This window comes from Camelus ferus, chromosome 16 (assembly GCF_009834535.1).
Source record: "Camelus ferus isolate YT-003-E chromosome 16, BCGSAC_Cfer_1.0, whole genome shotgun sequence".
Taxonomy (NCBI): domain Eukaryota; kingdom Metazoa; phylum Chordata; class Mammalia; order Artiodactyla; family Camelidae; genus Camelus; species Camelus ferus.
In genome coordinates, this window is record NC_045711.1 from 38,737,859 (window position 1) to 38,753,680 (window position 15,822).

A 15,822-nucleotide genomic window follows, 5' to 3' on the forward strand; every position below is an offset into this window, starting at 1 on the left:
TCCCAGGCAGGATTCTGAGCCCGTGGAAGTCACATAGGGTCAGGATGGAGCAAACACTTCACAATCCATCAGTCCCAGTTCCTGCTCTGAATCCTGTTGCTCCTGAAGGGGCTTCTCCCTGCTGTGGCACCAGCCCCAAATAAATCCCTTTTCCTTTGGTACAAGGAGGAGAGGCCATAGAGGAGGAGAAGGAGTCTCAGGCATGGGCCTGCCACCCGGGAATCAAGGTGCTTGGAGGGTCTTGGGCCAGCCATCCTGTGGACTTGAGGGATTTCAGTGTTCTTGGTGCAGAGGAGCCTGCAAGTTCCCCCTTCCTCCTCTTCTCAGTGTCTAACTGCCGGTCCCCTCTCTGGGGAGCTGGCAGCTGTCTGCCACTACTCTGCGATCTCTTGTGCTGGAAATAAATGATTATAACAGGCCCGGCGGCTTCCCACCTGCCCGGCCCAGCACTGAGTCTCTGCCAGGATCACACCCACTTCACCCCCACCACTACACCATGAGGGTGCAGGCCAGCATCACACCCATTTCACAGAGGAGCAAAGTGAGACATCCAGCTGTTTATTCCTCAGGTATTTCTTTGGCATCTACCAGGTGTATGCTTCAAGGCACTAGAGAAACACCAGTGGACAAGGCTAGGTTCCTGTTCTCAGGGAGCTGGACAGATAATGAACAAGGAAATGAATCAAGAAGTCAAAAACCTCAGCCACAGCTGTTCACTGTGAGCTGGTGATGTTACAGTGATGGGCGGTCAGGGAAGGCCTCTCCAAGGAGATGACAGTAGGTCCAAGCTGGAGGCACGGGGGGATAATAACATGCCAGAGCAAGCTGAGGTTAGTGGAATGCAGGATGTCTGATGTCCAAACACCCAGGCTGACAGGACTGTGCCTCCCCTCACAGCTCAGTGCAGGGAAAGCAGGACAGCTGGGTGCCCACTGCCCATGCTGGCTTTCTTCCGCTAACTCTGCCCCCTGCTCCCCTGCCCCGACCGCATTGTGCTTCTCAGGTCATCTATGACTTTGGAGCCTCCTTCATTGTCATCCTCGTGGTCTGGGCCGGCTGCTCTGGGCTGGTTTTCCTCAACTGCTTCTTTAACTGGCCCCTGGAGCCCTTCCCGGGACCTGAGGACATGGACTACACGTAAGTGGACCTGTTGCCCATCCCCATCCCCACCCTGGCCAGGGGACTGGGCAGCGCTGACGGACATGCTTCTGTGGCCTCCAGGGTGAAGATCAAGTTCAGCTGGCTGGGCTTTGACCACAAGATCACGGGGAAGCAGTTCTACAAACAGGTGACCACGGTGGGGCGCCGCCTCAGCGTGGGCAGCTCCATGCGGAGCGCCAAGGAGCAGGCGGCCCTGCAGGAGGGCCACAAGCTGTGTCTGTCCACCGTCGACCTGGAGGTCAAGTGCCAGCCTGACGCCACAGGTACCTGCCCTCACCTCCCAGGCCTGCCTGAGACATTAGCAGGGGCATCTCCTCCTACACCTACACCCACATCCCCGCAACAAGGAGGGGGTGGCCAGCCCAGGTGGGGAAGTCGCAGCCCCAGCCCCTCACAGGTACCAGCACTGTCTGGGGGCTTTGTGGGTATCGTCTCCTCTCATTCCCACCACTTAACCCCAAAGGGCAGGTGGCACCATCCACGCTGGCTCACAGATTAAGCCTTAGAGAGGGTGAGGGATTCACACAGTGTGTTTCACACAACTGGATAACTCAACTCCTACCCCCGCACCGTCCGTCTCATCCAGCATGGAGTGATTTGGTTGGCAAATCAGGCTTCTGACACTGGGCCCCTGGATGGGGGGTGGGCTGTGGGCCGTGCGGTGCCACCTGGTTCTCCCTGAACGCCCGCCTCTCCCCACAGCGGCCCCCTCGTTCATGCACAGTGTGTTCAGCCCCATCCTGCTGCTCAGCCTGGTCACCATGTGCGTCACGCAGCTGCGCCTCATCTTCTATATGGGCGCCATGAACAACATCCTCCAGTTCCTGGTCAGTGGCGACCAAGACATAGGTAGGTGGCCCTGGGCCCCAGCGTGCAGCCCCGCAGGAGGGCACCCCAGAAGTGGTCTTCGCTCCTGCCCACCTGAGGTCAAGCCTGCTGCCTGGCCAGCCGGAAGGTGTTCAGCTGGGCTGGGCCAGCAAGGCTGTGAGATGGCAGAATGCAAAGGCCTGATTGTCAGAGCCATTTCATCACTGCCGGCCCCAACTGTTCTTTCATGTCCCCATCAGTTTCCCGGTTTAGGAGGGAGGAGAGGACTAAAATAACTACTTATGTTTGGGGTGTGGGGTGTGTGTTTTTCGTTGCCTGAGGGGGACGGTTGACGTGTGTGTCTGTAAATGAAAACACTGCACAGAACACGGTACTCCACCTGAGAGCTTGTTGAAAGACGATCAGTCAAGCCCAATGCCAGGAATCCTTCTGGAGACCGCAGGGGCGGCGTGTGGAGAGGGTGGGGGCCGGGCGGCTGCGGCTGGAGACTGGGGCCCTGGGCCTGCTCTGGGATCTGTGCCCTGAAGTGGGAAACAGGGCCAGGCGGAGCCTTCCTTGTGTGTGTAATCCAGTCCCGGCTTGTTACTTCTGGTAAACAAAACTGATAATTCACATGCCACTTTTCCAAAAGAAACACAGAAGGGCTTCGGCTGATTAGAGGTTTTGATTCCACAAAGAAAGTCAGTGCTTCCTCGGGGCCTGAGCTGAGTCAGCTTTAGTCATCCCTGAGCGGGACAAACACATTTGGTAAATCCTTTTTATTGGCAGTCTCACTGGTGTGCAACTTTTTGGTTGGTTTAATTGTTCTTCCCCAGGGGAGAGATGCCCGAGGCATTGTTAGGAATCAAATACAGTTTTTAAAGAGGGTAAGAAACCCAAACTGAAAAAAAGGGAAACATGACAAAGGAGCACAGATCCCCTTTCAGATACTCTGAAAATGGGTATTTGGATGTGAAGCAATGTGGAGAAACCCTGTGTGTCATTGCAAAAACTCATATCAAACACCGAGATAGAAAAAAAAAGCTATTTAGTTTTGTTTAGTCCAGTGTTATTCCCCTAAATTTCTTCCACAGGAACCCTTTGATTATGTAACATTTATTTAAACCTGTGCACCACAGTTTGGGGCAAACTGATCTATCATGTCTATATACTCTGTGTTATAAACCCTCCAGCCCAGAGAGGTGGAGACCCTGACATGTAAAGAGAAAGGTCCTCACTCATCCTTGGAAGGCAAATCTCCCTGCTGCTGAGTCATGGCCTTTTACTGAAGTTCTTTGAGAAATCTTTTGCTGCCCAGAAGGCATTTTTTCCAGCTGCTTCCCACATGCAAAAAGTCATTTCAAGAAGTAGAGGAAGTTGGGCCAGGAAATTCGGGCCGCAGCTGACGGGCATTGGTTTTTCCCTTGCATAAGCAGTTGTACCTGACGTCACACACACACACACACACACACACACACACACACACACACACACACACACACACACACACACACACACACACACACACACACACACACACACACACACACACACACACACACACACACACACACACACACACACACACACACACACACACACACACACACACACACACACAGCCATGCCCAGAGGGGTTGCTTCGGGGTCAGGGGGCCATAGGTGGAGGGAGACCAGCGCTGGCTGGTCAGATACTTTGGCTGCGTGCGGGGTAGGTTGTCCTGCACTTGGAAGGAACCGGGACCTAGAGGCACAGGTTCTACGAGGCCTTCCACACCGCTTCCACATCATGCCAGGCCTGACTCACCAGCCCACCTGTGACAAGGCACCAGCTGCACATGACTGAGGCCCCAGCAGACAGGAAAACATCAGCAAACACCTGTGCAGGGCCTGCTCCCACCTCCACCGGGCACTCTGAGAGTCAGGGCTCAATGGGAAATGGCACATGTGCTGGGCCCAGGGCTAGCTTTCCTCCACGCCCCATCTCTCTAGAACAACCTCTGACATTTCGGCTGCTAACCTCCCTCCTTTCTGCTTTTTCGCTTGTGCTTTCTTGATGCAGTGATGGCTACGGGTAAGCAGGGGGCATTATCAGGAAACCGGCAACATCCCCTCCCAGCCAGTCTCCATTCAGCTGAGAAACACCTCTCCTTGAACTCGGAACATTCCTTTTGGCCAGGACTGTGGGTTGGGGTGGGGCAGTCAACTTTCAGCTTGTATTTGCCTGAAAAATCCTATCATAATTTTAAGGCTCTTTGAAGATTGAAGCCTTTACGTCAGAGCCCCTGTAAGTAATGCCTTCCTGGTATATTTCTAGAGGCAGAAAGCTAGTGGCCAGTCGCACACAAAGCCTCAGTCCAGGCATTGGTAATTCTGTGGTTCCCAAGTCATAGAGACTTCCTGGAGCTTCTAGGGGAGGTCATTGTGACATACTGGATTTCATTAGCTGTTTCTTGGAAATAGAAGGGGACTTGGAGAAAAGAGTAGAGTGGCCTGCCCCCTGCTCTGCCTCTGATTTCAGAGGTTAAGGTCTCCGGGCTCCACTCAAAACCCACAGTGACAAGAGGGTTTCTGGGGAAGACCCCAGAAGAGCTCGTGGGGTCGCAGGCTCTCCCCAGCGCCTGCCCCAGGCCTCTGCTGGCAGCACCCCCTGACGCAGCCCATCTTCCTCCTCAGTTGGCCTCTACACCTCCATCTTTGGTGTGCTACAGCTGCTCTGCCTGCTGACAGCCCCTGTCATTGGCTACATCATGGACTGGAGGCTGAAGGAGTGTGAAGACGCCTCTGAGGAGCCCGAGGAGAAAGACGCCAACCAGTGCGTAGGCAGGGCCCTGGCCCCCAGAGGAAGCAGCCCCTCAGGTCACAGGATGGGGGGGTTAGGTTTTAAAGTCAGCACTCACTCAGCTCAGCATCATTTTGATCTGTTGCTTCTCTATGAAAGTTATTTGGTATAGTGAAGTCTGGGAAGCTGCAAGCTAGAAGAAAGAATGACAGAAACCAGGGGAAGGTCTGTGTGGATGACTGGCTATCAAACCATTCTACTTTGAGGGCCGCACTCAGTACACACCAGGCAGACATCCTAAAGCAGTCCTGTTTGCCCATAAGATCTACTCCACTCGGTGTGAGTAGTAAACTGCTATAACCTTCATATGTGTTAATAGGTTTGTTCGTGATTGTGAGAATTAAACAAGGGACCGGAGCCCTACTTTACAGAAGGGTTGGGCTCTGAGATCAGAGGATGAGTTATATGCTATCTTCTCTGGCTCCACCTTAATATAATAAGCTACTCTTTATTGATTCAGGCCCTGTGCCAAGCACTTAATGCACCATATCTCAGGTAAGCCTCACAACACCTTGATGAGTTATACCCATTTCACAGATGAGGGACCTGAAGCTGGGTGTTTGAGTGGTTTGCCTGAGGTCACATACTGAGGAAGTGGTGGGCCTGGGCCTCCCTGCATACCTCCAAGCACTTGGCATTCATTCTTGGATGTCGTATAATTGTCTGTGGGTTGTCCGTGTGGGTGGTGAGACTCAAATCGGGAATAGTGAATTCACAAGGAAATAATTACAGAGAATGCTCTGTTATCTAGGTCAGGTCCTGCAGCCAGCAGGCTGTTTGTGCCCGTTCCAGTTCCATCTCTGCATACTCTTTCTCCTTCACCCCTTCCTGCCTCCCAAGGGGAAATCCACTCCCTCCCTTGTTTGGCTTCTTATCTGGTTTAGTGTCAGCTCCCTGCAGGGTTTGGGTCCCTCAGTCTTCACTAAAGCTGTGCAGCGTATCTGACCTCTCTGCTGAAGTTCACACTCAGCGCTCAGTCCAGAGGGTGCAGGGGTGTGTCCCTCGTGCTGGTCTAGCCCCCACAGACCCTAACACGTGCTTGGGGGTGGTCTTTGAGTCTTGTATTGACCACAGGCTGTGATTCCCAGAGCCTGACTCCTGGGAGAGCCTGTTCTCCAGGGAGCCTCCAGCTCCTGTGTGTGTGTTTCCACAGAGGCGAGAAGAAACAGAAGCGGGACCGGCAGATCCAGAAGATCACTAATGCTACGCGGGCCTTTGCCTTCACAAACCTGCTGCTCGTGGGCTTTGGGGTGACCTGCCTCATTCCCAACCTGCCTCTACAGGTGGGTGTGGGGTGAGGGAGCGGCCAGGTGTGGTTTGGGATAATGAGGCTGAAAGGTGTGTGACATGTCATTGGGAGCCATCAGCAAAGAGAGCGGTGACTTTTCATTCATTTACTTCAATCAACCCACCAGCCAACCAGCCTGCCATGATTTACTAAGGGCCCCTTACCTGCCTGGCTCTGTGCATGGTGCTGGGAGTGAGCTGTAAGTGAAACTCAGGTTGCCTTTTCCAGAAGACTCTTCTCTGTGAAAAGTATATCATTCCACTTGGTCTTTGGGCATCTTGCATGCCACGAATACCATCATCTTACCATTTGTGGAACCATGGGGTGTCGTTGTGTGGCTGCTTGTTTTGCATTTGCTCCAGCAAATGGAATCTGATGTCCAAAGAGGTCTGGCCAATCAGTGGTGTTGGTGGGAACATCCGCTCCTCTGGTACAGGAGTGCCGCAAGGGAAAAATGATCGCTTGGCATCTGGGTTCAAAAGTTCAGTTCCTCTGCACAAGATTTCCAAATGCTTTTGGAACCCGACTTTTGGCAGAGAGTTCGAGAAAGGTAGATTTTGTTACCTGCCTGGTTCCACCCTTAGGTCCATGAACGTGTTCTAATTCCAATCCCCAAGTTTATGAACTTCAAAGGGATACAGGTGATGGCATTGCTTCCTGATGCGTGTAGCCCAAGTCCAGATGGTATCTTGGGCCAGGTCCAGGAGGAAAGCAAGAGTCCCTTCCTTTCTACAAGTGGCCACATGTAGAAGTATGTTGAACAACCAGGTGTGCACCACCCACCGGTGCTAGCATGTGTATGTGCCAATGCTGTGTGTACAGCAGAGGAAACCAATGGAGACTCATGCCAGTTCCAGATGGGAGTATCGTTGCATCTCTGGTGCCCTCCCAGCCTGGTGGTGACCCTCTCTGCAAGACCAGCTGACCCTTGTCCTGACCCCCTTGTCCAATCAAAGGGCAATGCTCAGTGGGGAGGGTATAGCTCAAGTGGTAGAGTGCATGCTTAGCATACATGAGGTCCTGGGTTCAATTCCCAGTACCTCTTCTAAAAATAAGTAAGTAAAACCGCCCCAATAAATAAAGTTAAAAAAAAAAAAAAAGGGCAGTGCTCAGTGAGGCCAGTCATCTGCTTTTTGTTTTATTTAGTTCTTACTGAAAGACAAGTTGTAAGTCAGCAAGGCATTTGGAGCAGAAAGGGGGAGCCTCCGCAAGTATGCGTGCACATTCGGGCAGTACCCTTCTGCAGCACTGCAGAGTAGCCCCCACCTCCACTGCCCACATTCCTGGAAACGGGGCCTGGCTGCTGAGCCCAACGGCAGGGCTGTGTGCAAAGAGCAAACAAGGGTTCTGGTGGCAAAGTGGACAGCTACTGGCTCTCAGGAATCGTTAACAAGTACTTCTCAGAGCTTATTAAGCCTGCTGGCAGTGACCTTTCCTTAGGAAAGCAGAGCTAGAGGGGAGGACAGCCATCTGCCCGTGGGGCTGGGTGACCAGGCAGGGAGAACTCTGGGCACACTTGTCAGGTCCACAAAGGCAGAGGTCGTGATCAGTGACCAACTTAGTGCTATATGAACTAAGTGTATACATATATACACTTAACAACAGACTCCAGATGGGGTCAGGGCAGCGGTGAGGGGAGCCCTGATTTTTAGTGTTTGCCAGTTTCCGTGGTGTACGTGCTCTCAATCATGGCTGATCTCAACCAATGTTGAAAAGAGATACAGTAACACCATCAGGTAATATTCTCAATAGACCTCTGAAACCTTAGGAGCACGGATAATAGCAAAACAAAATAATTAGGATGTGATGAGTTTTGAGTATTCATTAACTTTGTTTTTAAGGTACAGTTGACCCTTGAATAGCACAGGTTTGAACTGGGTTGGTTTTTTCCAGTGGTAAATCCTACAGTACTAAATGGTCCGTGGTTGGTTGAGTCCTCGGATGCAGTTACAGTGGAGGGTCGGTGCCCCTAACCCCACATGTTGTTCAAGGGTCAACTGTAATTTGTTTAATTGTATGTTTATTAGTTTGTTAGTTGTGACTGTGTTTAACAACTGGGTCTCAGAATTCTTGATAGCTCAGGAATTGGCCCTGGAGGGCTGGTCCAGCTGACTCTGGGATGCCGGTCCTCCTATTGCTCAGGACCCCAGGAGCTGTGGGGCGGGGAGACAATGTGAGGCCCTCCGTGTCTTCTGCTCACACACTGCTCTCCCTCCCTCAGATTCTCTCCTTCATCCTGCACACGATCGTACGAGGATTCATCCACTCTGCCGTCGGGGGCCTGTATGCTGCCGTGTAAGTCCTGGGAGCTGTGGTGGCCTGGTGGCTGAGAGTAAGGGAGTGACCTGAGGGAGGTTCCTGGTGGGACTGAGGTCCTGAGGAGGGCCGTCTTGCCCACTTGTGGTTATCCTGTTGCCTCAGGAGACAGGTGCCAGGGCTTCTGTTGGGTATATCAGGGGAAGGCCATACCTGTCGAGAATGTGTCAGTGGGTAGACAGTTGGGTGCCCACAAGCCCTGGCATTTAACACTAAGTCAGTCCCCTGGCCAGGGTCAATGCCCCATATAGCTTGTTATTGCCCCGGAGGCCACTGCTCAGCTGAGTCCTGGGGATGCCCCTGGCTGCTCATGCGAAAGGCAGGGGTGGGGTCTGGCCACCCACAGCTAATTGATGACCTTCAAGTGGCCTTCAGCAGCAGCAGTGACACAGATAACTGAGCCCAGAACTTACCTGACAGATTCTACCCAGGGCCTTTAAGGGCCTGGTTCTGCCCATAGCCTTCTCAGGCCTTGGCTATAATGAAACCTGCCGCCTTTTCCCAGAAGCACTACATGCCTAAGGAACCACATTGTTCCCCCTCCTCTGGCCAGGACTTGGCTCAAAAACTGGAACCCAAACACCATCCACTGCTTCTCTCTGACCAGAGACCAGCCCGACCCTCGCTAGGAGCCTCTTCCTGCCTCTGGGGCCACCATGCCTGACAGTTGCTAAGATTTTGCCAGAACTCCCTCTCCCTTCCAGCAGTATCCCATGAGGGTCATTCTAGGTCTGTGTACACCCCCTCCCCGCCCCAGGCCTAGAGGAAGTTGCGGCTGCCCTGGCAGAGTCTGAGGGAGTCGGCAGAGAGCTGTGATGCTGTGTTTCCGTGATTACACAATGCTCCTCTGGATGAGGGTGCAGCCGAGCCAGGCCCAGCCTCCAACCTGCTCCCTGGGCCAGCTTCCCAAGCCAGACTCCTGGCACTGCATTTTCCACTCAGTTGGGCCAGACACCCATGGGCTCCGGGGCACACCTAGGCGGGTTGGGGTCCTCCCCGGAGTCTGGGGCCTTGGGCTGGTCCAAAAGAGAAACTCACTTTGCAGAACTGCTCAGCCGAAAGTAATCCAGGGATGGGCGCCTACTGTTCTCTGAGGCTGAGGAGCATTTGGGAAGCCGAAGAGTGGCCCCTGTGGTGACAGGTTCTCTTCTGCCCTGGCAGGTACCCCTCCACGCAGTTTGGCAGCCTCACAGGCCTGCAGTCCCTGATCAGTGCACTCTTTGCTCTCCTGCAGCAGCCCCTGTTTCTGGCTATGATGGGTCCCCTCCAAGGAGACCCTCTGTGGGTAAGAAGGGTTGGGGGGCAGTGTGTTATGGGCATCTACCCTACTCTGCTGACTGGGATCTGGGAGCCCACTCAGAGGCTTTCAGAACCCCGGGGACGGCAATTTGGAACTTTGGTTAGGATTGGTTCAGGGACCCTTTGAGAAGGGGCAGGAGGGGCAGGAGGAGGATAGTGTTCTTTCTGGACCTGATTTTGAGGCAGATAGAACCGAGTTGCTGTCCCTGCTCCTCCAGCCAAGGGCCAAGATTCTTAACCAGGTGCTATAAGTTTGTCCCAATCCCGCTCCCCCACCCTGCCTCCTAGAGATTCAGATCAGCACGTTTGAGTGGCCCATGGACAACGGGAATTCTGATGCTGGAATGTGGAGCGGCAGGGCCTTGGACCTCTTGAAACCTCTTGTTTGTTTCTCCTCTCCTCTCCTGGGACCTTCTCCCTGTTCCCAAACATGAGTGTGAGGAAGGGTCTGGAGCAGGGCTCTGCAGAGACCACAGCCCCCATCTGGTCCCTCATCCCTTGTGATGGCAACTCCCATCCCTGCCTCCGCAGGTGAATGTGGGGCTGCTTGTCCTGAGCATGCTGGGCTTCTGCCTCCCCCTCTACCTCATCTGCTACCGGCGCCAGCTGGAGAGGCAGCTGCAGCAGAAGAGGGAGGACGACAAGCTTTTCCTCAAGCTCAACGGCTCATCCAACCGGGAGGCTTTTGTGTAGCCCCTGCCACCTCTGAACTGCGGCCTCCCGCCCTTGCTTCATGACTCACCGATGTCCTCCTCCTCACCCTAGAGGACCTCCACGCACCCCCAGGATCCTCTCCTTCACTGTGTTGGAGTCCACACTCCTTCTCAGGCCCTGGTTCTGCCTCGGAGCTCTGCGGTGGAAGGATGGGTGAGGGCCCGGACAGGTGATGTTCCCACTGCCGGAAGCAGAGGCACCCTGGACATTGCTCTCCACCTTCGAGGGGTCCTGGAGCATGGGCTCCAGGAGGAGCCAGGAGAACCCCGGCAAGCAGGCTCTCTCCCCCAAGTGTCTGGTTTCTGCCTCTTGCCAAAGCAGAGGGGCCTGCCATCCACTGCCCACCACCTGCCCCTCGGCTGCATGTCCACCGACCACGCCTGCCTGAGGACAAAGGCTTGCACTGTCTGCACCCCCTCGCCTGGCCCCTCACCTCCTCCCCTGGCCAGTCTGAGCTGCCTGAGGAAGGAAGGACCCGCTTCCTGTTGTTGGTGCTAACTCCTTTGTGATTCCAGCCCCCTGTGGCCTGTCCGTGGCCTGTCCTCCTGTTCGAGGCCTGTGGAGAAGCTCCCCTGGCTTAAAGCCTGGAGAGGGGATGGAGGGCTGGAAGGTCTCATGTGGCTCAGGAGCCGGGGACAAGGCCGAGCAGCAGCCTCTTCCCTCCTCCCTCAGGGCCTGATCTGGGAGCATGAAGCCACTGCTGTCCTCTGTCCAGTCTGTGACCTGAAGGGAATTTGAGGGGCACCAGCAGGGCACGCGTGCGCGTGCGCGCACACACACACACCTGTTTTTGTTGGGGTGGGGGTGGCTGACAGACATAGAGGTCCAGGCCTGGGTGGGGAGGTTAATTTGTGAGAGGCCTGGGATTTGTGTAGTGTGGGCTGTGTGTATGCGTGCTGTGAATGAGAGATGTGTGCGGGGTGGCAGTAGGTTGTGAGCTCTAGGTGTCTGCCCTTACCCTCCCAGAGTAGCACCCAGGAGCCAGTCTGGCTCAGGGCGGGGAGTGTGTCCCGGGCTGCAGGGTCGCAGCGCCCTCTGCTGGCAGACTCTCCCAGGGCCCTGGAGCTGTTTACCAGGGAGAGGCCACCCTTCCTCTGTCAGGCAGGCCTGGCTTCCTGACCCACTCACCTTGACTGCCCTCAGAAATGTGTCTGAGACTTCCTGGGAGCCCTGAGAAGGGTGGGTTGATTTTTAGGTTAATTGTTTTGTTTTGTTTTAAGTTTTATCAGACTCCTTTTTATAAAGCAATAAATCCATTTTCCTCCTTGTAAGGGATGCCCCTTCTAGCATATCAGTTAATGAATACATGTTCCTGTTTTGAGCTTGAGAAGGAAAGGCAAGACAAGACTTTCTTCTCCTGACTGGCCCAGTGGTACCCTGCTTCTCACCATCTCTCGGTGTGATTGCTGTCTTGGGAGGGGCAGTGGGCAAGGAAAAGACCTTCCTCCCCCACCTCACCCCACTCCCCAAACAAACTGGGCCTGTGGGGACACCTTAGAAGTGTGGCCACCCCTTCTCTGCTGCTTATCCCAGCCACACAGGCTAATCCTGACCCCCTTTGATCCCTGCTCAGATTTCCTCACCAATCAGGTACCCTGAGGGTTCCTCCTGAGTTCAGGACACAGAGTGACCCCAGAGAGCCTCAGGCTCAAAGAAAACAGAGCCAACTGTGGTGGGAGGAGTGGGCGGACAACAGGAAGGGGCAGACCCAGGCCCAAACCCCAGCTTGGCCGTCACAGTCCAGTCCCTTGAACGCACGTCATCGCTCTAGGCTTCATAAGCAAATACTTGTTTTAAAAAGAGAGAATGAGATCCATGTTTCACAAAACATTCCTCAGAATGCTAGTTCTGGGAGATGTTAACGTTATTTTAATTCTTAAAAGTTTTATAGTCAGATTTGGGAAATGCTGAGATAAGGTCAAGTGAGTTCAGCACTAGTGGACTGTGTGGCTCTCCAGGCAGGCGTGGTGTGCAGCTGAGGAATGATTTTAACTATCAGCCTCCTCCACGTGTGGCCCAGGGACCACCTGCGGCAGGAGCTTCTGGCAGCTTGTTAACAATGTAGCCTCTGGGTCTTGCCTCTGACCTCGTGGGAATCTAGAGTCTCCACTTTGCTAAGCCCCACCTGGTGGTTCTGGTGGCTCCCCCAATGTTTGAGACCCACTGACAAAGGGGAGTGCAGCTGGGGAGGTGCTGATTGGCAAGGGCCCTTCCAGCTGGGAAGATGTTTTGAGGTTGTGGTGCCCAGGCCCCACCGAGGTGGCAGCTGCAGCCTCTTTCCCCCGTCTACCCTCAGGACGTGTGCACTTTGTGGGAAGAAGCAGGCATTGAGAAACCAGGATTCAGGGTGGAAGGTAGTCTAGGGCCAAATAGTGTGTGGCACTGTTAGAGGCATGAAAATGGGAGCAGGGTACCAGGTGGGTTGGGTGCCACACGCACCCCTAGTCCCATGTTTGTCATTTTGCCCTGACTGTACAGGGTGGATGGGTTACATATTTTCCTGTTGCTGTTGAATCATGCTGACAGTTCAGGGATTAAATAGATTACTATCTTCCCTACTTTACAGCTAGAAAAATTGAGGCCCAGGGAAGTGGAGTAACTTGCTCAAGGTTAGAGCTGGGACTCACATTCACATATGGTTTTTTTTTTTTTTTTTTTTTTTCATATATGGTTCTTAAGTCACTGGAGCAGCCAAGACCCTATAGACCAGGACATTCCATTTAGAGTGGCAGGCCCAAGGGCCACCAGGCCTTGAGATCAGGGTGAAACAGCCTGAGGATGAGAAACAAACATAGGCATGGTCTCCGTGTCTTGGAGCCAAGAGCTTCCTTGGAGAGAGTTGGGTGAGCTCTACTTAGTAGAGTCATCTTGGTCCTAGAGGCTGATGGTAACTTGGGGGATCAAGTCTCTGGTTATTCCAGCCTCAAAGGTTTGCCGTGGGTTGGGGAGGGGACCACTGGCTGATCAAAGGCAGTGGGCGCCATGTGGCCTCGGCCCTCTGTCTTCCCCCTCGTCCTCCAGGCTCCTGGTGGGAAGGAGCTGGAAGTGATGCCTGGCCCTGCGGTTTCAGTCAGAGCAAGGAGCAGAGCTGTGCCAGCCTCAGGAGTGTTGCCAGGAGCCCCGCTCTGCTCTAGTCTACCTGGGCTTGAGTCTAGGGGTTCCTTTGTGGTTGGCTTCCTCCAAACCCCCCAGCCTCTGCCTGCAGCTCTCACTCTTGGGCCTGTTCTAGGGAAAGTGCCAACCTTTGTAAAGGCCACAGATGGGGTTGTAGGTTGTGGGTTCCTTTCTGCTTTGCTCCATCTCCTTCCTGTCCTGTACCCAGCCTGGTGAAAAGAACTCGAGCCCTCCTCGTCCTGGCCCTGGGCTGCAGTCTGAGGAGGGCATCACACTGCTGCGGGCCCTAAGCACACTGAAAGTGGGGAGACATCCAGTACTGAGGGTTCACGTGCAGGACGATCCCAGACAGCGGCACAAACATTCAGCCCAGTGGAGTTTTTGATGCAGTCGACCTTGGTGAATTGAAACAGATATGCAGCAGGGGTGGGTGATGGGGAGGGGGTCCAGCTGAGGGCCTCCTATGGTGAGGGGCTCCTGTCAGCGCACACTAAGAAGTTTTAACAGGTGGGCTTCTGGGGCTGTTGAAGCAACAGCTCCCCTCTGTCTGAGGGGGAATACAGTGGGATCTCATGGGTTCTGGGGCAGGAGGAGCCTTAGCTGTGGTGTATTAAGGATTAGGAGCCCAGGACCCCCAAAGTGAGGGTGTGGGTTTTCCACAGGCTGCAGCCCAATCCTGGGGTGGGGGACAGAGCCCATCCCCTGCCTGTGCCCTGACTCATTCCAAGCCCTGGGGCGAGGACACAGTGCCAGGAAGGAGGTACAGCATCCTCCCCGCGGGTGGCCTACTGCAGAGCAGGCCTCTCCCCACTGGCGGCAGCCACTACCTGTGCCCTTGGACTCTGCAGGCAGCATGTCCTGCCCTGAACTTAGTGCTCCTTAGCCTCCTAGGGCTGCCTCTGGCAGCTCCCTGCCCCTTGACCCTTCCCTCCCAAAGTGAGACTCTTTTCCTGTACTGAGGAGGCAATGAGGGGAAGGGCAGTGGTTAGGGGCCACACCACATGTACTGTCTCAGTGACTTTAGGCAAGTCTTGAGCCTCAGTTTCCTCATCTGTAAAATGGAGGTAATACCCTCCCTGGGAGGCTAAGTGAACACGGACGTAAAGCAGTTGCACATTATTGTCCCTGGCATTTAATAGGCACTTAATAAGTTATAGCATTATTTTTGTGACCTAGAGGAGTGCAGATAGCACAGGGAATAAGGACCATCCCCACCCATGTAATAGGACACCTACTTTAGGCAGCTCTGACAGGACAGACTTGTGGCCAAGTAAAGGAGGTGAGGGCTGTTTCTGCTGACCCCTACCCTTCTCAGAACCCCCTCTTTAAGCAAAAGCCTTAAGAAGTTATTTCCTTGCTCACCTTTACATCTTTCACGTGCTGGTAAAAGACTTGGCCAAAACTCAAGATAATCTCTAAATGGTGGATGTCAGGTACTGTGACCTGCACACCACCTCCTTGTAAAACCGCTTGGCTGTGCCTCTGTGTGTTTGTGCATGTGTGTGCGCACGCATCAAAGTCTGAGATGTATTCCGGGCACGTCAGGTGTGAACGCGTTTGGAGGAGTGTGTGGAAGGGAGCTTGTCTGTGTGCCTCTGCATGGATGAGGAAGAGGGAGTGGGTCTCGCCTCATTGAATCCCTTTTCGTTGCCGGAAAGACTTCGGCAGGCCCTGTCCAAGGACCTAGCCCAGACCCTCAGAGTGGTGCCTGAAGGGTTAATCTCTTCTCGAGTCAACCAGGGTCAATGCAGTGTCACTGACAACTCACTGACCCTGACTATTCCTGGCCCTTTGCTGTTTCTAGCACCTGGCTTACTTCTTGGCATACAGCAAGCACTCAATAAATGTCTGCTGAGAATGGCTAAGAACTGCTTCCTCCTTGGCACCAGTGTCCCTTTCTTTCTGAGTCACCCATCCTCTTGCCCCTTGTCTCTTATCTGTCATTCATCTGAAACGTGCTCCCTGACTTCCATCCATCCCGTCTGTTGCCTTCGCCATGGCCCAGCTTTGCTGATTTGGCCAGCCTTCTGCACTGTCACTTGAAGAGCTGGGGGAGGGACAGAGCAGAGAGCCTTTTGGGTGGGAAGCCCAAGGCTGCTTGTGGACTCTGGTTCTCAGGCGAGGGCTCATCCTTGCCCCTTTTCTTTTGTCCTAAGACAGTGGTCATGGGTATGCCTGCTCTTACAAGTTCCCCACCAACCTGGCCACCTTCCTGCCAGGGGCAATAGCAGCAGGAAAGAGGAGCCACTGGGCCATCCCAGAGAAGCCGCAGGGAGATCCC

General features: G+C 54.0%; 1 protein-coding gene across 6 annotated transcripts in view; it reads left to right on the plus strand.

Moving 5' to 3' along the window:
• The window catches only part of SLC43A2 (solute carrier family 43 member 2), a 39,754-nt gene extending 24,348 nt beyond the window's left edge, over positions 1–15,406 (plus strand). For 2 of the 6 annotated variants that reach the window (XM_032457481.1, XM_032457480.1), the window contains exons 7-14: positions 1,004–1,137; positions 1,222–1,424; positions 1,864–2,010; positions 4,645–4,783; positions 5,964–6,093; positions 8,320–8,393; positions 9,576–9,699; positions 10,245–10,406. In XM_032457481.1, coding sequence (XP_032313372.1) covers positions 1,004–1,137; positions 1,222–1,424; positions 1,864–2,010; positions 4,645–4,783; positions 5,964–6,093; positions 8,320–8,393; positions 9,576–9,699; positions 10,245–10,406 — 1,113 coding nt within the window. The other 4 variants (XM_006184987.3, XM_032457485.1, XM_032457482.1 and 1 more) reach the window with 3 other exon arrangements.
• The last annotated feature ends 416 nt before the right edge of the window (positions 15,407–15,822 follow it).